This window comes from Boleophthalmus pectinirostris, unplaced genomic scaffold (assembly GCF_026225935.1).
Source record: "Boleophthalmus pectinirostris isolate CB_2022bp ecotype Guang Dong unplaced genomic scaffold, ASM2622593v1 HiC_scaffold_9, whole genome shotgun sequence".
Classification (NCBI taxonomy): Eukaryota; Metazoa; Chordata; class Actinopteri; order Gobiiformes; family Gobiidae; genus Boleophthalmus; species Boleophthalmus pectinirostris.
Genome location: NW_026571541.1, coordinates 26,655,474 through 26,677,676, shown reverse-complemented (window position 1 = coordinate 26,677,676; position 22,203 = coordinate 26,655,474). Strand labels below are relative to the sequence as shown.

General features: G+C 41.2%; 1 protein-coding gene across 1 annotated transcript in view; it reads left to right on the top strand.

Moving 5' to 3' along the window:
* LOC110171881 (WD repeat-containing protein 49-like) overlaps positions 1 to 22,203 on the top strand; it is a 66,929-nt gene that overhangs the window by 19,870 nt on the left and 24,856 nt on the right. The window contains exons 7-11 of the mRNA XM_055166702.1: positions 6,552 to 6,716; positions 8,238 to 8,389; positions 15,523 to 15,759; positions 17,320 to 17,484; positions 21,144 to 21,259. Of these exons, the coding sequence (XP_055022677.1) occupies positions 6,552 to 6,716; positions 8,238 to 8,389; positions 15,523 to 15,759; positions 17,320 to 17,484; positions 21,144 to 21,259 (835 nt within the window). The remainder of the gene's footprint in view (positions 1 to 6,551; positions 6,717 to 8,237; positions 8,390 to 15,522; positions 15,760 to 17,319; positions 17,485 to 21,143; positions 21,260 to 22,203) is intronic.

Sequence of the window (22,203 nt, the reverse complement as noted above, 5' to 3'; positions counted from 1 at the left end):
AAGACAGAGAAAGATATTAAATTACAGAGAAGAGTGTGAAATGAAAAATTAAAACCTTTCAGTCACAGCTAAACTGAACTGTTTTGAGTCTGGATTTAAACAGAGTCAAAGTAGAGGCCTGGCATCTTTAGGAAGACTGTTCCAGGTTATAGCTGCATGAATCTAAAAAAAGTATCCACTTTAAAATGTACTTAAATAAAGTACAGGTACGTAAAAATGAAGCACTGTCTTTTCACTTTTGTACTTTGTTACTTCCACTGCTGCTAAAAAGCCGTGAGAACAGTAACCTCCTTGTCACACAAATAAAACCTGACACTTCGTTTGCCGCCAAAAACAGTGGCCTACAAACCTGTGGGTGCCATGACAACAGGACAAACACACACAATGACACCTGTATGAGACGGACTACAGTCTGATCCTGCCCGCTCACCCCGCCGCTGTCTCGGCCATCGCGGCTTACGCAACACCACGGTAACGCCACATCACCCACACTTCCCTACACCACCACCACCGCTTCCCAATCCTCCTCCCCCCATCACCACCCTGACTCATCCTCCCCTCACTCTCCGGACCACCGCAGTCACAACCCCGTAGACTAACAAAGAGATCTCTCTGTTGTGCGTGGATTGCATCATTCGTACACGGAGCCTCTGTGAAGACTCGGTTGTTTGATAATGACTTGGGAATGCGAGGGGACACTGTTATGAAGACCGGAACGCGGCTAAAATACACATAAATAAGCGTGGCAAATGGGAAAACAAAGGCGAAAAACATGGCAGGGGCATTGAAAGTGCAGCTTAATTGAAATAGCCTGAGTTGCGAGTGTGTGGAGCTGGGAGGGAGAGGGAGCAGGAGGAAGGCTAAGTGCGTAGTGGAAGTCTCTAGGGGGCTAGTGTGGCTGCGTTTGAAGTTGTCCACCCTGCAGAATGAGTGGGCTGTGTACCATTAGACATGCCTGGTTATACAGACCTCTCCAAACCTGAAAGGCCTTGAGGCGGAGTGGAGAGAGGAACCAGGAGGGAGAAAACATGTGTTTGTGGATATGGAATCATACATGTTTGGCAAGTGTGGTATAAGACATAAAAACAGTGTCTAATTCAAACTTGTCTGCCTGGTTAAATGTACACTATGTCATTTTTTGGTGGGGGATCTGTCACCTGCTTATTTCAGGGTTCCCACTCTTTTTCACTGACTTTTCCATGACTTTTTCATGACCAAAAGCAAACTTTCCATAACTTTACGGCACCCTACATGTATAGAATTTATCATACTTTTAGGGCTAAATATGAAATGTTGAAACCTTTTCCACTCACCTTATGGTTTGGTTTTATAGTTTTTTAACATTCAAAATACTGTCAGTGCATTTATTGTCAGCTCTTTTAAACAAAAGGCGCATAGGTTTGGAAATAATCATAATAGCATCATCAGAATGTTATAGTTGTGTGAAAGAGATACTAAAATTCCATGACTTTTCCAAAACGTTCATTGAATTTACAGATTTCCATTACTTTCCCATTACCTTACTCTGTTATTTCTATGTACATGTCATTGCTCCGCCTGGAATGTTCCACAGTATATCATTAAACATCTCTATCTTACATATATTCAGTTACAGGTGGTTTTATAGCTCCAAAAATACCTAGAAAAACGCTCATTCTGACTGTGAGCGGAGTTCCTCTCCATGGATCTGACCTGTAACCTGGTCTGGTTTATTCTCTCCGTGAAGATATAAAGGTTTAACACTGTGTGAAACACTGCAGACAAAGCAATAACATCTCCACGGAGAAAAAAATTAGACAGAACCTCCACCAGAAAAGTTACACAATGCACCTGTAATGTTGCTCTATATAGCTTTTCTGGTTTCTGCTACTTGCTTGTCTGGACTTGTTATTGCTTTGCCTAGAATATTCCAAAGTACAGCATTAAAACTCAAGCTTACGGTTTCATGGTAAGTAAGTGTGACTGTTAGCTGAATGTCTCTACCCTCTCTTGCCCCATTTCATGCTACACCTGTCCAATAAAGCTTTTGGATCAGTAAAATCTTGTGATGCCACTGGGCCAAGTTACAGGTCAGATCTGTGAAGAGGTGACCCCACTAACTCTAAAATGCATGTTTTTCAAGGTATTTTTTTGCCACTGACAACTAAACCTTAACAGAAAAGTAACAAAATTCATCTCTAAGTATAATTTACAAATAAACAAGTCATCTAGGTGAATGTTGTGGTTTTATCGCATAATTGTTGTAAATTGGAGTTTTTGGCGGCTTCTAGTGGTAAACTGATACATTGCAATTATACAATAGTATAAGCCAGGGGTGCTCAATATGTCGATCCCGATCTACCAGTCGATCGCCAAGGTCGTGTGGGTAGATCGCCGTGTCTTAGTACTTGTCTCGGACTTGCGTTTGGAGTCCGTCTTGTCTCTCACTCAAGGTCTGACACTCAACAAGTGCGATCATACTTCATTAAAGCTGCTGCTGTTGGCAATAAACTTGTAGCGGGGTGCAGGAGCGTGTGGGGCGTCTCAGTGCAGCCTGTGCGCTCATTTGAAACCCGCGGAGACTCTACGGCACATCACAAACACACACGCTCCCTATGCACGGCTCGTCTGCGACAGCGTGTGCCCTCGTGTACCAGCGTGCATCACAGGGCAGGTTAAACTTCCTAAACATCCTACCTGTTCACCTGCCTCACGTCAGCACGCCGCCCCTCGCCTTTTCACGCTCTCGCTCCTTCCTGCGTACAGCGAACACAAGCCCCTTCCACAGTGCGATTAGATTAGAAGAACAAGACCAAACGTGAAGCAAAAACGAGTCTAAATTTGTGTTACAGTGTTGGCACAAAGCAGGTCTACAGCATAGAGCGGATCTACAGAACAGACCTGCTGCCACATTTGGCTGAAGTTTGCCTAATTAAAGTGTACAAATGCATCTGTGTTTGTCACGATGTGCGTTTGGTTTGGTAAATGTGCAGAGGCTGGTAAATATCACTGCAAAACCAGAAAAGAAGGCAACTCCAGCTTGGAACTTTAAATAACAGGTGTAAAAATCTTACCTACTTCCTTCACTTTTTTCATAGTTTTGTTAGTTAGTTTTAGACTGTGGGTGAGGGTCCAAAAAAGGGGCACAGAGTGTTTCAGTGCAGTTTGCTTGGCTTTGTATTAGGTAGATCATTTTGACTTGCTCATTTTGTAAGTAGCTCGCATGCTGAAAAAGTGTGAGCACCCCTGGTATAAGCATATAAAATATCCATCAATTTTAAAAATAAATAGAGTTAAGGAGATTTATTTTGTAATTAGGCGTGTGAAGTGGTTTGATGAATCTTAAGTTGGTGGTTCAAATCCAGATAGTTCACATTTTTGTTATGTCTTTTTTCACATGTGAAGTGAGTTTGACTGCTTTATAAGACTGATGTATGTACAATAGACCGTTCCTATTTCTAAATATTAACTACAATATATTGACACCATATATTTTTTTTCCTGGTTTACTTACAGAATCCATATTATGATGTTGTTTCTTCATCAAAAACAAAGCTGGAGTTGTGTTTTGTTTCATTCACACATGTTTAACACAAAGAAAACACAGCATTGTGACATTTACAAGATGGAACAGAGCATTTTGAGCTTTGGAGATGTAGCCAGACTAATAAAAAAGGATTACTCAGACAAAAACAAAACACAAACCGTACTCCTGGTATATTTTTGAGGAGGTAACAACATTATAAGAGTCAGTTTTGCGTAATATAGAACCTAAAACCATATTCCTCTTGCTGTCAGACAACCAACTGCACTATTAATTGAAGTGGACCGGAAAATGATTTACGAAATGCAATACGACATAAAGTTTGCCCTCTCTCTGGAGCTAGCGTTTGACCCTTGCTTGTCATCCGCAATCAAACTATTTACGCCATCACCGAGAGCTAATCCACTCTTACCACCGACACGTAGCATTCTGATTAGCCATTTCCAGACATAGCATTAATTGAGACGAATAGTGACGCAAGACCCATTAGATTTCGTGTAATGCCACCGAGCAAATCACGCCGGCCTAATTCTATGGAGCACTGAGCAGCGCTAACCACACGCCACAGTCAATGCGCATTTGCTTATTTGAGGTAGAAGATGTCGTTTATAATTCTCACAGGACTTTGACATAAGCAAGAGAAGGATGTAATTTGATGAAATGAAATATTGAGAGCGGTGTCATCATCTAAATATGTTGCAATGTTGTTTTTGCATCAGGTTGGAGAAGATCATATAAGTCTGATTTTCAATTTAATTCTGTTGGTAACTTTATATATACACTATTTTTAAGTATCAAAAAGCCGCTCACTTAACACTCTTTGATTATTTATTTACCAGACAGAACTAAATGCTTTGACAAAACATTACAAAGGCGAGAGGATCTGAAGCTGTGTCCTGTCTCCCTGATTTCAGAGAGCGGATTAACCAGTCAGAAGCATGCTCCATCAAAAGCAAACACGGCTGCTTACACGTAAAAAAGGATAAAAAAACAAGATAAAGGACTGAGAAACAGCATGAGCGAAACAAATGAAACTACAATCAAACAACTAAACTAATCATCAGCTGTGGTTGGACCATCTCGAGTTAGGATGGAGGTTTTTCATACTTTGTGGTCCTATTCCTGACCCTTTCGCATTTGAACATAATAGGCTCTATTCACGCTTACGTCACAAACCAAGATGATGTTTGGAAACATGTGATGACACCTTCTGGTGTAGTTACCGACACTGGGCTCACTGACCGACTGATAAAACTCACTGAAGTAAGGCCCTGTTTACACGTACACGGATATTTTTAAAAACAGAGACATTTCCCTTTCTTTGTGCCCATCTTTTACACACAAAAGGTGAATCTTTCTCAAAACTACGGCTAGAGTGGAGATTCTGGAAAACCACGGTTTCATGTTTGCTTGTAAGGTGAAATAAATGGAATTTTAGGCAACTGATTAGCCAAAAAAGAGACCAGTGTTTACCTTTTGCTCTGATGATTGATGGAGCATTCAGAGCAGGAGTCGCAAACACTTCTCATGTGTTTGCATTTGCACACACAGCTGATGAATCATATCGATGACCAGAGACGAATGAGCTCGGAGGTTAGCAGTTTTGTCACTTCTTTAACAGATCTGCGAAGAGGCGAGCCCGCTCAATAATGCATGTTTTTCAAGGTATTTTTGAGTAATACTTACAACTGTAATGAAATAAATGCTACAGGTTTGATTTAATCCAGGTGCTGCCCATTGGCCTGTATTGAAGTAGTTATGATGGTGCTCGATGGCAGATTTACACGGGTTGATGTAAAATGATGCTATGTGCACGATGTTATTTTGGACATGGAGGAAGGGAAATATTCATATCTGAACATACCCGGCTATGTGTAAATGTAGCCTAAATGTCATCAGCAGTCTGCATACGTATGTGCTGTTTGGAATCATCTTAAATTTGGCCCCCTCGTCTCTTTTAATCGCATGTACCCAGTGCGCTCGGAGATGTGTGTCAGTGGGGAAATAATGAAAACTGAGGTATGGTTGGAATTGTTGATTAGCCGAACATAACGGAACATTACAATGACATGTAGATGAAGAAAACTGGACCATTTTCTTATTTTTCTTTTGTAAAACTTGACTGCAAACAGAGCCCGCCGGAAGTTGTTATCGCATCTTTCCAAACATCTCCCTGGTTTGTGACGTAAGCGTGAATAGAGCCTTTTGTGGAAGGGATTAACTGGCCAAGCAAACAATTTAAGACCTTACATTAGGTTTGTCTTAGTCATTGCGCCCTCTGCTGGTAACTGTGGACCACAAAAATCTAGGCTAAATTACTCTTACGGGTGAGGAGGTCCGCTACCTGGAAATGTTATTGCTTTGTCTGGAATGTTTCACAGTATGGCAGTAAAGTCACCTCCCAAAAATTTAAACCTGATTGTGTCCATGGCGATAGATCAGTTTAATGTCCAGCCGCGCCAGCTTGAGAATGTCTGATCTCGATTAACCTCAGAGGCTAAGTAGGGCTGGGCCTGGTTAGTACTTGGATGGGAGACCGCTGGGAATACCAAGTGTCTCAGACGGGTGGCAGAGCTTCTAGTCATGTAAAGTGCTTTGGGTGTCTTCAAAGGCACTATATAAATCCAGTGCATTGTATTTTTATTATTTCCATACTATAGAACTTTCCAGGAACAGCAAAAGCATCTCCATGTAGACAAGATGGCACAATCTCAAAAGATGGCAAAAAGTTTCATATAGTGCAAAATCTATTGTATCTATTCAAATAACTTCACTGAAACTTGAAGGACATGAGTCGAAATAACAATTTAAGAATTCTACAAACAACTGGCTTTGAATTTTAGCGTGGAATGTGGCCTCTGTAACTTTCTTAACAAATAAAAATAAAACAAAAAAACAATTAAAAGCAGCCCACATTTATTTCACCTTTCCCACAGCAACAGAATCTCATCTATACCCTTCAGATTCTCAGCTTTGTTTTGAGCCCTCCTCTTGTTTTCAATTCTAACCTTTTGTCCGTCTCTTGCAGTGAGTTTTGTGGGATCACTGGGAGCCTTCTTGTCCAGCAGCACCAGCCCCAGCAGCAGCCTGGTGGTGGCCTGGAGGAATGACGGCAGGAGTCTGAGCCTCACCACATGTTACACCAAGAGAGGAGTTTGGGACATGGATTACCACCAACAACTCAAGCTCATTGGTAACTTGTTTCAAACCATCTAGTAAAAGAATAGGTCATACTGGTGTGCTAGATATTTATTTAAAGGGCCCATATTATGCTTTTTCTGATCTGTTGTTGTTAATGTTTCCTCATAAAAAACATACCTGGGGTTATGTTTTGCATAATTCACACGTTTAATACATGAATCCTGCATATTTAGGCTGAGTTCTTCTCTTAAACTGAAAACACTCTGTTTCATTAGTGATGTCATGTGCGTGGTATGCGGGGGTACACCGTCCACCCACTTCTCCCAATGTGAGATATAAAAAAATAACAAATATAAAATAGCTACAACTTAAATGCCAAACCAGAGCCACTAGCAATGGTGAAAACAACCTGCACAGGCTCATGATATCTCCAGTACTATCCTAGAGTGACCTGTGAGATGAGGGGACCAGGACCGGGCCGGGACTAGACCGGGACTGAACCGGGACTGGGACAGGTCTGGACTGGGTCTGGACTGGAACTGGACCAGAACTAGACCAGGACTGGGCCCGGGGGTGCGCCCACGTAGACCCTCGCGTGACCGCAGGAGAAAGAACCAGCTCAGAGCTCCCCGCCCCACAGAGCCAAGCGCAGCCGACGCCCAATCGCACTTTGAGGACGCTCTGCTACGCGGGCTCGGGGTTCTCTCTGTCTCTCTTTCAACTCCAAGATTGGTCCTGGTTTGATCCTGGTTCAGTCACAAATTGCATACCCCCACTTAAAAAATCCTCACTACACCACTGGTCCAGTGGTAATACCACAAGTGCTCCATAGTATTTTTAAACTCCATTCACCTTCACTAGAATAAGTTGGATATTTTCAGCCCTGGAATTGCCAATCTCTACTGAACTGAAGCTAAAAGGGAGCTGTTAACTTGAAAACTACCTCTTCATGACATCACAAGGTGGAACAGAGCATTTTCAGCTTTGGAGATCTAGACAGACTAATATAAAAGGATTACTCAAACAACTGCATGAAACAAAACACAACTCTGGGTATATTTTTGATGAGGTAACAGCATTATAACATGGCTTAAAGCTCACAATTGTCAATTTTATGTTATATAGGACCTTTAAAGTGCCCCTTTATTCTTTAACATAAGCATGTGCATCTATTAGCATTTGAGAAGTTATTACAGTTTAACCTTTTGAATACGTTTGGCATCACTAGCATGTTTGATTGCCAGAATATTTTGCAGTATGGCTTTAAAATGCCAAGGATATACTGTCAGACGCAGGTACTGTAGCTTTTTATGTGAACTTCTTCATGTGCAACGGACCACACACCATCGTAAAACCACAGGTGGCAGGTATTTGTAGTACTAAATGAATATTAATCTGCAGGAAAAGAAATAACATTATTAGCTGTAATCCCCATACTTCATAATTATCATCAGAATCAGTCCTGAGGCGAGTGTAAGAAGAGTGACTTGCAGTAAAAGGCAGGTCCGTGCGAGCAGACTGCCTGTGGTCCCTGTAATGAATGCTCTAATGTGAGTGATGGTTCTGCTTGTAGCCACAGCGGGAGTGGATCATCAGGTGCTCCTGTGGAATCCGTACGTGACCTCCAAACCAGTGGGGGTCCTCAGTGGGCACGACGGACCTGTCACCGCCGTGTGCTTCATGCAGAACAAGCAACAACAACTGCTCAGCTGCTCCAAGGATAAGGTACATGGATGATCATATTTGGCTTCTTGTACTATACACGTAAAGAGGGATATTCTACTTCTATAGGGTATTAACCAACTCTCATATCATATTTAGATCACCATGTTACCTTTTTATGGTTTTGAAAGTTATAAATTCACCGAAAACAACGTGTTAACTTGTTTTACACAAAAAAAATTTTTTGTTTACATCCGACTTTTCCGCATGTGCACAGTGGCTGGTGGCAACAAGTCAGTGGGGCGGCTCGTTTGTGTTGACAGTTGCGTAGGTCTGTCATTAGATAACTCATCTTATTTTGGTGTAGGTTTTGCATTTAATTGTTTTGACATGACTTCATCATCTTACTCTAAGTCAATGAATGCTGAGGATCAAAAGCGTTACTCTGAAAAGTTAAAACTCACTGATAACTGTTGACGATGTTGACGTTGTACGCCGATAATTGCTGGTGTTGTACTGTTGATACGGACGCTTTTTCTCTACTGAAATGGCTGCTGCCCTGGACGTGACACCATCATGTTTTCTCGTAGAAGTTTCATTTTAGGTTTTTAGTCTAAAGCAGGGGTGGACAAACTTCTCGACTCTTGGGTCACAAAGGGTTCTAACATTTGACAGAAGGGCCGGACCAGGAGCAGATGGATAGAGTTTTTGGTAATCAATCTCATAAGAGAAAAAAATAACATGAGACATGTAGAAAATATCCCATAATTAAAAATAATTACAACAAAATATCTGTCTTTCAAATCCTACGGTATTTTCTATTTACTGAAATGACTTTGAAAAACACTGAAAATTATTATTATTGTTCTTCAAGTTCGGAGGGCCAGATTGAAAAGATTAAAGGGCCGCATATGGTCCCTGGGCTGTAGTTGCCCACCCCTGGTCAAAAGTTACTCCCCCTTCACAGAACTATCAATGACAATTGGCTAATGAAGGTGCTACAAGTCGCATCAGGTTTGTAAAGCTGTTGTGTATTGTTTTGTATCATGCTTTTGTATATATATGGTGAATAAGAGTTTGAATAGACCCGGGAGAGATCGCTAAATTCTCCAACATGCAAGATGACATTATGTTTTTGAGGGAAAAACATTATAACATAGTATAAAGCTCCAAAAATACTGATGTTTTGGAATATTCCAAATAAAAATTCCAGCTTTAATCTTTGCAGAACTGAAAAATCCTCTATGGGCAATAATATGTAATACCGAAGAGGAGCAGCTAAAGTGAAAAATGTTAAAATGCAGATTTTTGTTATAAAACAGAATTCTTGGGTCTCGTCATTAATATAAATGATCAGGTTCAACATTTGTGCTACTGAATATTTCATGCAAAGTACAATTTTATCAATAGGGAAAAGTGTCTCTTGACCCACATCTGGGATCACATTTTAGAAAATGACTTTCCGAGTGGAAGTTGCACACGAACACAGCACAAAGTCGTTTACTCAAGTCAGAGAAATGGAAATTCTGGACACAGAGTTTATCAGTGGGAGTCATAATAGAATTCATAACAAATAAGACAGATTGCAAGATAATTTGTATCAAGTGAACATTAAGTTTGGGATAACTACTGTTTCTACTAACAGTTTCTACTCAAAATACTGAATCACAAACAGATACAGAGTGTGTTCTCAGCGTCTGACCAAAAGCACATGAGCACACAGAGGGCAGCCCTCGAAGAAATCTCCCATCCCGGCTGTCCAACATGCTCATGGAAGTGGCATACAGACATCGGAAAAGCGTGTGTATTTTAGAATGACTGGATAGGAGGTCCAGAGGGAGACTAAGGCTACATTCAGACTGCAGCCTGAAGTGACCCAAATCTGATTTTTTGGCTTCTATGTGACCTGTATCTGATCTTTTAATGACAGGTCTGAACGACACAGATACGATTTTTTCAAATGCGACCCAGGCCACTTGGATATGTGGTCCTGAAACCGATACATATCCGATCTTTACCTCCGCCAAGGAGGTTATGTTTTTGCCGGCGTTTGTCTGTCTGTTTGTTTCTTTGTTTGTCTGTTAGCAACATAACTCAAAAAGTTATGGACCGATTTTGATGAAATTTTCAGGATTTGTTGGAAATGTGAAAAGGAAGAAATGATTTCATTTTAGGGGTGATCCGGAAGAAATCCTGGATTCTGGATCACTTTGAAATTTTTGTTAACATTGTGGTAAATGGGGCCAAAAATTTTGTTTCTCAATATCTCGGTTAATTATTGACCAAACCCCATGAAATTTGACTCAGGGATGGACAATGGGATCCTCTTTCATATTCCAAAGGCCGATCCGGATCTGATCCAGAAGACTGATTTTATCGCAATTTATATAAAAAATGGGGGTAGTCCTTGGCGGAGGTCTGCGCTCTCTGAGTGCTTTTCTAGTTTGACATGCGACTTCAGTCTGAACGGCCAAAGCACATTCATCTGACATACACGTTATCAACAAGCCACAAACGTCACTATTCTGCACTGAAGTAGGTGAAAATTGTTAATTAACTCCGTGTCACTGAAGCGAAGCACATCACCACTCACCACTCTTGGCTACGTCTGCGCACCCACATGTTCTTTTCAACAGACGTTGCTGCCGCTGTCCCACAAAACACCACGACCAAAAACCTCGTCCTTCTCCTTCTCAATCTCCTCCTTAGAACAAGTAAGTTGTTCATGTTCTGGCTCCGGTACGAGAGGAACTTTAAAATCACCATGTGCTCAATGCTCGCGTCCATGTTTGGACAACTTTCGTAAACACAGAGCATACTCGCTGCGCTTGACGTCATCGTGTCTCCAGTGCACATGCGGGACACTTTCGGGCCGTTTAATGTTCACACTGGAGTTCACTTACAAGTCGCATTTAATTGGAAATGTGGCCGACCTCGCAAAAACATCGGATTTCACAAAAAAATCGGAATTGAGCATTAAGCGCTGCAGTCTGAACGTAGCCTAAAAGAAGCGATATATGTATAAGTACATGTATAAGCTTTGAAAAATGACATGAAGTGACTTTGAGAAAAGAAGACGCAGAAGAGAGGGCCAAGCCAACAGCTAACATCTGTCACATAGTACACTTTTGTTATTAGCTGACAAAAAAGTAATAACAATTATTAATTATTATTCATCAACACAGAAAACAAAACAAATTATTCATTTAATTAAATTTAAATTAAAACTTTAATTGGCATGATTATTTTTTTCCTTTTTAATTAAAGCTGTACCACACGCAGATGCTATTGCTTTGCCTGGAATGTTCATAAGTATGGAACTGAACTTACCCATCACAGCAGAGTTACAGGTCAGATCTGTAGAGAGGCGAGCTCATTTACAGCAAGAATGCATGTTTTTTACTTATTTTGGAGCAATAAACATACGCATAATGAAATAAATGTAAGATAGAATATAACAGGGTATCCCCATGTTTGACTACCCCAAATTTAAGGCTTTTTAAAGACCTTTTAAAGACCACTTAAATGAAAATTAAGACCAACATCGCATCCATTATACTGGAGAAAAACTGATCCAATTCTAATAATGACCAACCAAATACCATATTATATCTAGAATCTAAGAGCCTCTGTGGATTATATCTAAACTTCCCCATGATCCATCCAACGTCTTCCTCCACTGTATTGCAGCCGGCGCCAGAACTCAAAGTATTGTTTGTGCATACTCCAAATTAGACGTTTATTCATGTTACGTGATTTCATTTTTTTTTCCCTCCCTCTGTTTAACATTGCACTGCAACCCGGTTGACTATACAAAAAAGTAGGCTAATGAAATTAAGACCATTGTGAAAAAACAAGACTTGGACAACATAATTTAAGACTTTTTATGGTCTTCATTTAGGAACATAAAATTTAAGACCTTTAAGATTTTTAAGACCCCGCGGCTACCCTACATAATGACATACATTCAAGATATGCAATAACATCTCCATGGAGACAATCAGGTGGCACACCCAACACCAGAAAAGTTACATAGCTCCATACTATTATAAGAAAACATTGATGAAAATATTAGGTGGATTCCATCTCTTCAAACAACAGAATTACATGAATCATTATCCAATAAGATACAATACTACTGTTTGCAATTCAGAGGTGCAAAACTGTTAAAACTAATACAAAATAAGTTGATTTCACAGCAGAATATGTCTCTTTTTAAATTAATCCCACTTTTGGTTTTGAACCCCACTCTTTCCCTTTTCAGAGCGGATGCCGGAGCTTGTTCCGCCTCTCCTCTGCTCGTAGTGCAGTTGATGTTCAGGAGTCTCTTTGGCTTTTCTGACGAGAATGAATATTTTAGTGGTGATTTATGTTCCATCTGCCTTGTGCTCAAACACCATCTGCTGTGGCGGGGAAACTCTGAAAGCTTTATCTCACTTTCGCTCCTGAAGAGTCCCTGGAACGGCAAGAGTCATCCCTGCGCCGTAAAGCAATCTGACAGAGTAGAGCCGTGTGCAGGCTAAGTGGCAGCCTCCGCAAACCCAACCTGGAGCCTTCTTCAGAGAGCACCAGGCCCTTTGAAATCACACTCTCAGGTTTATTTGACATTTACAGCAGCGACTTTTTTAGAGGGACCAGAGCTGAGTACTTCACCCAATGTGCGTTCAAGTAAATATGCTATTACTATAATGTAGCCCAAGCAAAAATGTGAAAAGAAAGTTTGCTTCAACTACTACCGCTGCTACTACTGCTACTAGCAATATTTATAGCGACACTATTTAAAAGGTCCCATACTTAGAGAAAATGGATTCTCTTGAGCTTTAAAGGCATGTTATAATGTTTTACCTCCTCAAAAACCTACTTGGATTTGTGTTTTCTTCCATTCACACATTTTTGAGTAACCCTGCATATAAAAGAAATACAAAAGGAAGTGCTAAATAAATCAAATAAATAAATAAAACAACCAAAATGACAGTTAAAGGGATAAATTGACCATGTTGCGTGTCAGCTTACACCCCCATACAAGGAAATACAATAACTGCAATGACATAAAATCAACCATCTTCCCACTAAGAGCTCTTAACCGTGTTATAATTGATTTCCCTTCTCATTTACCCTCTTGAAGTTGCATTTAGAGTGATTTATGCATGTTAAATCATTTTTATTCTCCTGCATTCAAGAAGTCATTAAACAGAAAATTCCAGTTTTGCCCTTCCCCACATACTGATAATTTGTTCTCAGATTTTTTTTTCTGAAAGCTCATATTGGAATTTTTCTGACCAAATATCTAAAACAAGACAGGCACCGGACTCGCATTCTCGCCTAAAACATGAGATGGTCAAAATGAATGTCTGAAAAGTCTGAAATCAACATTGGAGTGTGTGGCAAAAAGAAAAAAAAATACTCCATTCCGAACACGTAATTTGTGCGTAAAAGTGTCACTGACCGCACGGGTGTCACTGTAATTATGGTTTCCCCATGTAGAGTTGGAATGAAGGAGTAACTAAAGATAGTCCTGTAATTGATGTCAAGAGAAAGGTGTCATGGCAAAGTGCTTCCTGTCTTGTATGTTCACAGTAAGAGCGTAGGACATTGGAAGATGTGTATTTTTTTCACAAAACTAACTATGCACTCATCCCCGAAATGGTCCACACCGAGTCCGTCGTCAAGCTGGACCACGGGCTGTATGTGATGGACGTCCTCAAAGCCCAGGTGGACCAGGATTTCCGCTCCCCATAACCTGCAGAACCAAACCCTGTACCTGACTATGTCCAGGTACCACTGGCTCAACCCGAGGTGGTAGAAGACGCTCTCCCATCTCAGGTCTTCGCCCACTCCTTTGTTTGACTCCCATGACTCTATGTTTGAGACCCCTGATTTTACATTTGAGGCCTTTGACTTTATGTGTGATGCATCTGACTTTCTTTTGGAGAACCCTAATTGTTGTTTCTCCCCAATCCACTTTGCTGGCCTCTGGTTGTTAAGGGTGGAGAAAATGGAAACTAACTGAAGACGAGGGTCCTGGGCCAAAGTGTCACACACATACTGCACTCCGGTGTCTGCGGCTCCTAACTCTGTGGGCCCCTCTACTGTCCCCATTTGTCTCACCCCTACTCCTGGATCCATGTTCCCTGCTCCTGAATCCAAGCACCCAGGCCCTGCTCCTGTGGGCCGTGCTAATGCGGACGGAGCTCCTATGTTCAAGCACCTTGCACCCGGATGTGTGGCTGCTCCCAGATCTGAGGCCCCTGCACCTGGATCCATGCGCCCTGTTCCTGTTTTAAGCACCCTGCTCTTGTCTCCAAGGACCCTGCTCCTGTCACTGGGGACCCCATAGCCTTCTCACTGTTGAAGCAGCAGCAGTGGGAGAAGGTCAAGACTGAGCTCCACACCAGGAAAAAGACGGTGCTGGACGCTGCTGCAAAAAAGAATAAGTCTGAATCAAGTCTTTTCTGTGTTCTTCATATGAACATACTAATATACAGTTCCTTCTTATTTGGGCAAGAAATATTTTGTACAGTTGTATTAATGACTTCCTCTTGTTTTCTCTACATTGGGAACATCTGTCTGAAGAGGAAAAAGTCCTACACCATTTTCAGGCTGCAGAATCAGAGAGGATCTATCACCAGAGAAAGTCTTCTTCTCAAACTTCTCACCAGCCTTAGAGGTCCTACAACAAGAGGCGGAGAACCTAATCAGACAATGCCATCTTTAACTTTAACTTGCATTAAAGAATAGCAAACAAAATGTCTGTTGCAGTCTACTTTTGTATAATTATGAGCTATTAGGGTTGTCAAAAGTGTTGAAAATCAGATACTAATCGATATATAAACAGTGATACATTTACACATTTATGGTGACGTGCTGTGAAGGGGCAGGCAAGAATCAGTTCCTCAGTTTTCAACCAGAAATCAGCTCACTTTTTACTTTTGTTTTAGATCAATACTGTATTTCAATTTAAATGTCAAAAAATATAAAATCAAGACCCACAGGTGCCATTGAAACTATATGCATATAGACAAAAACATTTCTACTGTATGGTTTTATTTGTTTGTTTTTACACCACTGTTTTATTATGTTTTTTTTTTCTATGTGCAGCACTTTGTTTATGAAATGTGCTACAGAAATAAAGAAATGTTTTTCAATCCAATCCTCTTTATCACTAGCGCTCTCTCCATTTCCTTCTGTCTGTGCAGGTGTTGTGTCTGTGGGACCTCTCCACTCAGCAGTGTCTCTACCGTCTGACGGAGGTGTTCCCAAAGACTCCAGAGGACACCAGAGCTCTCCTGTTTCTACACGAGGAGAAACATCTGCTCCTCCTCTGCTTCCACTGCCACCTCCTCCTGATGCACACCCACACAGAGACAGAGAAGAGGACCAGCAGCCACCAGAGCCCCGTGACCTGTGTGCTCTACAACAGCCTCTTCAGACAGGTATGATCGGACAGGAGGGAGAGACGCCAAAACCTGTGCTTAAGGTCTCTGCACAACACCTATAATTAAATCAAAAGCTTTATTTGAGTCTGAAACAAGCTGAAATGTTACAATGTGAGGCTTTAATTACTTGTTTTGGGGCATTTAGTATGTTTGGTCAGTGTAACTTGACCAAAGGAGAAAAGAGGACCACCTACTGAAGTCTGAGGAGTTACAAGACCACTGCAGTCTGAACAACAAACAAAGCTGGGGAGAGAACAACAAACAAAGCTGTCCTTAATAAATAATGGTCAATATGATGTAAGTCAAAGCTAGGAAACCCGCCTGATGACGTACGTGAAGAAAAATACTAAATCCTGGCCTCAAATTACTATTTTGTTCCCACAATATGTAATTTGTTCCCACGCTTTAGTTAATTCGTTCCTACGTTTTAGCGAAATCGTTCCCACGTTTTAATGAATTCGTTCCCACGTTTTAGTTAATTTGTTCCCACATTTTAGTTACTTCATTCCCACGTTTTAGTTAATTCGTTCCCATGTTTTAGTTCATTCGGTCCAATGTTTTAGTTAATTCCTTCCAACGTTTTAGCCAATTCGTACACATCACTACGTGGTCGGCCTATTGGTCCGACCATACACAGTAGAGATGAGATGGATGCCTTGTAACTTGCTGAAGATAAGCTGTTCATAAATTCGGAGTGTGGGTGGAATTCTCGTTCATTTAGAGAGCCACACTGGTGTGGGGAACCACGTACACCAGAACAAGAAAAGAGCCACACTGAGGCGGGGAGCTACAAATACCAGAACAAGAAAATCTATGCCGTGTCATTAGCGGATTATAAGTATGTACACGCTGCAACTGCTGAGCCTATCGCCAGGACTACACCAGAACTGGACCAGAACAAAACCAAGACTAAACCAGGAGCGGAATACTCAAAAAAAAACAATCATCATCAACTGGGATACTGATATGCATGTATACACACTTATTCTGCATTCAGACAGTTTCAAAGTGTGTTTTTTACTAGAATTTTGACGATTTCAACCCTAAAATGACCTGTTATCTCATCTCTACAGAAAAAAAGATAAAGGTAGCTATTAAGGATTATTCAGACGTGTGACTGAAACATAACACAACTCCGGGTATGTTTCTGATGCGGTAATCACATTATAACGTGGCTAAAAGCTCACATAAGTCAGTTTTGCGTAATATAAGACCATTAAGCGGTAATGATTTAATCTTGGTTATTCATGGTTCCAATAGCATCAGGCGTACTTTTGCCTTAAATCTCATACTCTCTACTCAAGCTTTAAACTGTAGCTTACGTTCACTTTTTATGTAAATGAAGCAGCCAGCCTATCTCCACACATTTATTGCTTTTTGCGATGCCAGCTCCAGTTTTTCTCGAGTCTGTCTCCTCATAATAAAGGCGAGGAATAGTTTAGTCATGCCACTGTTATTAAAAATGCAGCGCGGGGTCCACCTCTCCTGTGCAGTCCACTATATCTTACACTTGCAATGACTGATATCTCCCATTTCTCTCTTTCTCTCTCTCTCCAGGTCGTCAGCGGCGACTCCTCTTCCTGCGTCATCTGCTGGCTGCCTGACACGGGCCAAAAGGTCACGCAGCTCCACCGTTGTCATGGAAACGCCCCCATCTCCACCATGGCGCTGGACGGGACGCAGAGCAGGCTGTTTACCGCGGGCGCCGATGGAGAGGTCAAAGTGGGTGTACCGGCTACACACACGTACACACACACACACACACACGAGAGGAGAGGCTGGATGTTAAAGGGGGCCTCATTGGGATGCAGGGGCTGAGCGAAATGCAAAAGAGAGGAGCAGGAGTGGTGATAACAGGTGGAGGAGGGACGTGCACGGTAAATAGAAGGAGCACTTGAGGCTTGAGTTTCTAGTAAACAATTAGCGGAGGTGATACGGAGGGACACAAGCAGGCTGTCTGAGGCTAAACTTGACTGAGTGTTGAAAATGTGTACACAAGTAAAAGTACAGTTACATGACAAGAAATGTAGTCAATTATGAGTACAAGTAATGCTGTCAAAAGTATGCATGAAAAATACTGCTCAGTTACGTTTTAAGGGACAGTCTGGAATTTTGGACATAGGACCTCATTTCCTAGTTAGCCAGAGTGTTGGAGACGTGTGGAAGACACTTTTTAAAATATTCCATCCAGTCCTTGTATTTGCAGAGGTTGCTGGTGCTAGGCTAGCGCATGTCAATGGCCATAGTTTTAGTTAGCCTCTAAAAACAATCTTACCCACACCACAAAGCACCTGAAGCAAATCTATTATTACCTTGTTGTAAATGTCTGTGCCAACGGAATAATGTTTGAAATAAAACTAAGCTTGCATTACATGAATCGTCGCATGTTGAGGGACTATTTTCTCAGCAGCAGCGGAATTTTAGGCCTCATCCACACTAGTATGTATTCGAGTTGTTTTCGTTACAGATGCAGCGTTCGTCAACACTAATCCAATGGAAAACAGCTCCAGAGACAGAACGATCCAGTGCCGCCAGCTCCCACGAATTCATCTGAGTATGAACCTGATCCAGCACTGTGTGGACACCTGAAAATGTTGATACACTGATGTAGGAGCTCTAGTTGCCGTCCTTATTGGACCACATCACTGTGATTTGCGCCTTCCTGATTCGCTGGGTTCGTGACATTGGTCATGTGACGCTATTGCTCGAAATTGCTCGGCTCGAAATCGGCTGCTGCAATTTCAGACACTGTGCTCCACTTCATTGTTTTTAGTGCCCACGTGACTTCGTGATGTTGTGACACCAGCCTAGTCATGTGACTAGCGTTTCAGGTGGTTTCACGTTACTGTGTGGATCATGTGGACGCAAATTGTTTCCGATACGGTGATACGGTGATTCATTTCTGTGCAAACGTATCCTTACTTTGCCAGTAAGTTGGGTGCTAGGTGATATCAGTCTGCCACTGCCAAGCTTTCTATCAGAAAGTACAACTCACTGCTGCTGCTCAGACATAAATCCTTCAGGTTGGTTTTACTTTTAAAATTATTCTATTGATACAGACATTCACATCGATAGTCTGGTATAATAATAGATTTACTTCGGGTGCTTTGTGGAGTGGGTAAGACTGTTTTTAGTGGCAGGCTAATAACTATGGCTGTTGACCTGCACCAGCGACCTCTGCAAATACAAGGACTGGATGGAATATTTAAAAAGTGTCTCCACACGTCTCCAACACTCTGGCTCACTAGGAAATGAGGTCCTATGTCCAAAATTCTGGACTGTCCCTTTAAACAGAATTTTAGAAGTGTACTGAAATTTTGTAAAAATAAAATAACCAAATTAAGGCAATACACTGCAGAGAAAATTCATACATTATATTTGGGGATGTGGGGTATTTTAATAGGTTAGACTTTACTGAAAATTAGTGTAAAAATTAAACTTTGGCCTCCTTATTTGAATTTAAAATTTTAATAAACCAAACTTGACTTGAATTACGAGTTAAACAAGTTTTGCCTGTAGTGTCTGGCCTTAAATGAATATTATCCCACGTACAGACCTGTAGGTGGCTGTGGCCTTTAATATTAAATCCATGAACAATAAACAAGGCATTTAGTCTGACATTTATTTAACACAAACATAACCCCAGATTCCTCCAAAATCTGGATTACCTGCAAACCTCTCATTTAAAGGAAAGAACCACATAATCAACAATATGATTTAATAAAAAAATCTATTCATTACTTAATTCATTAATTAATTACTAGTTATGTCTGTGTTCTCCCCATTACAGCTACTTTTTTCTCATAAATAACCATGTGACACGCAGGTGGTTCATCCAATTATCAGGCATCATTCAGCTAACAGCAGTGCATCAAGATAATCCAATGACACACATTCAGAAGTTGTTTGAAAGAGTGCAATCAGCCACACCAGCTCTGTGATCCTGTTAGCCGCTGTTCCTGCACACACGTACTAGCCTATTGTTCCAAATGCCAAACACTACACAATTCCTCATCTGAAAATTAGACATCCTTTATTTCCTATGACTAGTGTGAAAAAGCATTTAAATATTGATATATTGTGATACTAAATTTGGTGATTTTGTATCGTTATCATGGTGTTATCATGGTGTTACCATGGGCTGCTGTATCGATATATCTATACTGCCCCTCTCTTCACCCGAGTGTCCAAGACATGCGGCTAGAGGTCAACAAAGTCGATCATCAACCTCCGGCTTAGGGCATCCTGGTGCCATGTGCACTGATGGACACTCTCGTGCTCGAACATGGTGTTCGTTATGGACAAACTATGACTACAGCTCGGGTTCAGATAAGGAAGGCCATTCTTCCTGATCACCCCTCTCCAGGTGTCACTGGCGTTCCCCAGTAGAAAGATGGAGTCCCCGGTCTGAGCACTGTCTAGTACCCCTCCCAGGGACTCCAAGAGAACTGGGTACTCTGGATTGCTGTTCGGCCTGTAGGCCGACACCACAGTCCCTGTCCCTGTTGTTCACTAGGGTGAAATCCAACATGTGGTGGTTGAGCTGTGGGGCTATAAGCAAAAACCACACCAGCCCACAGCTGCTCCCCGTGAGCAACCCCAGAGAAATGGAGGGTCCAACCCCCCTTGAGGAGTTGGGTACCAGAGCCCATGCCATGTGTAGAGGTAAGTCTGACTACATCAGGCTCCTCCCCCCAGCAAAGTGACGTTCCACATCACCACAGCCAGATACTGTGCCTGTGGGCTGGGTCGTTAAGACACCCATCCTCGACTGCCGCCCAGTCCTCTATGAATCCCTCTGCGGGTGGTGAGCCCACAGGAGGATGGACCCACGTCATCCTTTTGGGCTGAGCCCGGCTGGGCCCCGTGAGCAAAGGCCTGGCCACCAGACGCTCGCATTCGTGCCCCACCCTAAGCCTGGCTCCAGGGTGGGGCCCCAACTGCACCATATCGGGCAACGTCACGATCCTTGATTTTAAACAATTAATAAAGGTGTAATGAACTCAGACCTTGCTTAGTCTGACCCATCACCTAGGACCTCTTTGCCATGGGAGATGCCCCTGGCAACATAGCTCCTAGAATCATTCAGATACGCAAACTCTCCCAACACAGTAAGGTGGCAGTTTGGCGTGGAGATTAATTGCCATATTGTGATAATATCGTGTGGGACCCTGTGATTCCCAGCTTTATTACATGACACATCTCCTCTTCATTCTTCATCAACCTGTGGAGAATCACTCTGGGATTTCAGGTGTTTGAAACTGACCTTTTAATTAGCATACTCTCACAGGGCCAATCAGAATTCCTTTTGCTCATGTCAGAATGCACAAATAGAGCTGTAAACCAGAGTGAAGTAAAGATGATGCTCTGGTCTGTTACAGGTTTGGGATTTCACCGGTCGCTGCCTCCACAGAATGAATCCAGCTCAGGGTCGCCATGTGAACATAACACAAGTCCTGCCACTGCAGAGGAGTGTTCTGGTCTTGGGATGGCAAAGGTATTAACAATCAGTAGTGGAATGTACTGACAGTAAAAGTCCTCTCCACTCCATTTTTGACCTGACCTGAAAAGTACAAGTATTTTTTTTATTATTTGCCTGCTGAAAAGCTTGAGGTTTTTTCTTTTTTTTTTTTTTTGTAATTGAGCAAACAAAAATATAAAACAGCTAGAAAAATTCTGTTGTTTCTACTGAACAAAATTGAGCACAAATCTTAATTAAAATCACTAAATTTGAATCTTTATTAGATCTCAAAATCAATTTTTACTCTTAAAGTACATTTTTAAAAAGGTACTTAAATATTTTTACTTTAGTAGATATTTTCATGTGATACTTTTACTTTTACTTTAAGTATTTCTTTGCTCTGGTATCTGTATTTTTATTAACAAAACTGAGTACTTCTTCCACCTCTGTTAATGATAAAGGATATTTGAAAAGTTTTCTGTCTTTTTTTATCTAATACATTTTTTATGAAGATAGTCTTAATTACTATAATTACCATAATTACTATAATTGCTATAATTACTTAGAAGTTTTTGTGTTCATTTACGTCCAGTCACATCAACATGTAAACAAGTTTACTTCTCACTAAAGATCAAATTTCACATTTATATGACTGGTAGCGCCTACAGTTTTGTTATTTTTAAATGTCATCATGCATTAATTATGTTTAAAACTCCCTTTTCTTTTCTTTTTTTTTTACATCCTAGTATTGAAAAGAAAGAAATAGAAAACACTTTGTGGACTTGCAGTAACAAAATTCCACCCCCCCCAAACAACTACTCAACACCGATTTTGTTAATACAATGATGAAAAAAAAACCACTTGTTATTTCTAGCACAAAATAATAGTTCTCTAAAACTTTTCAAGAAAGGTCAATTTTTTTCATGTTTATGGGATTTTTCCAGGATTGATATTGGTTTAAAGGGAGGGTATTTTACTTC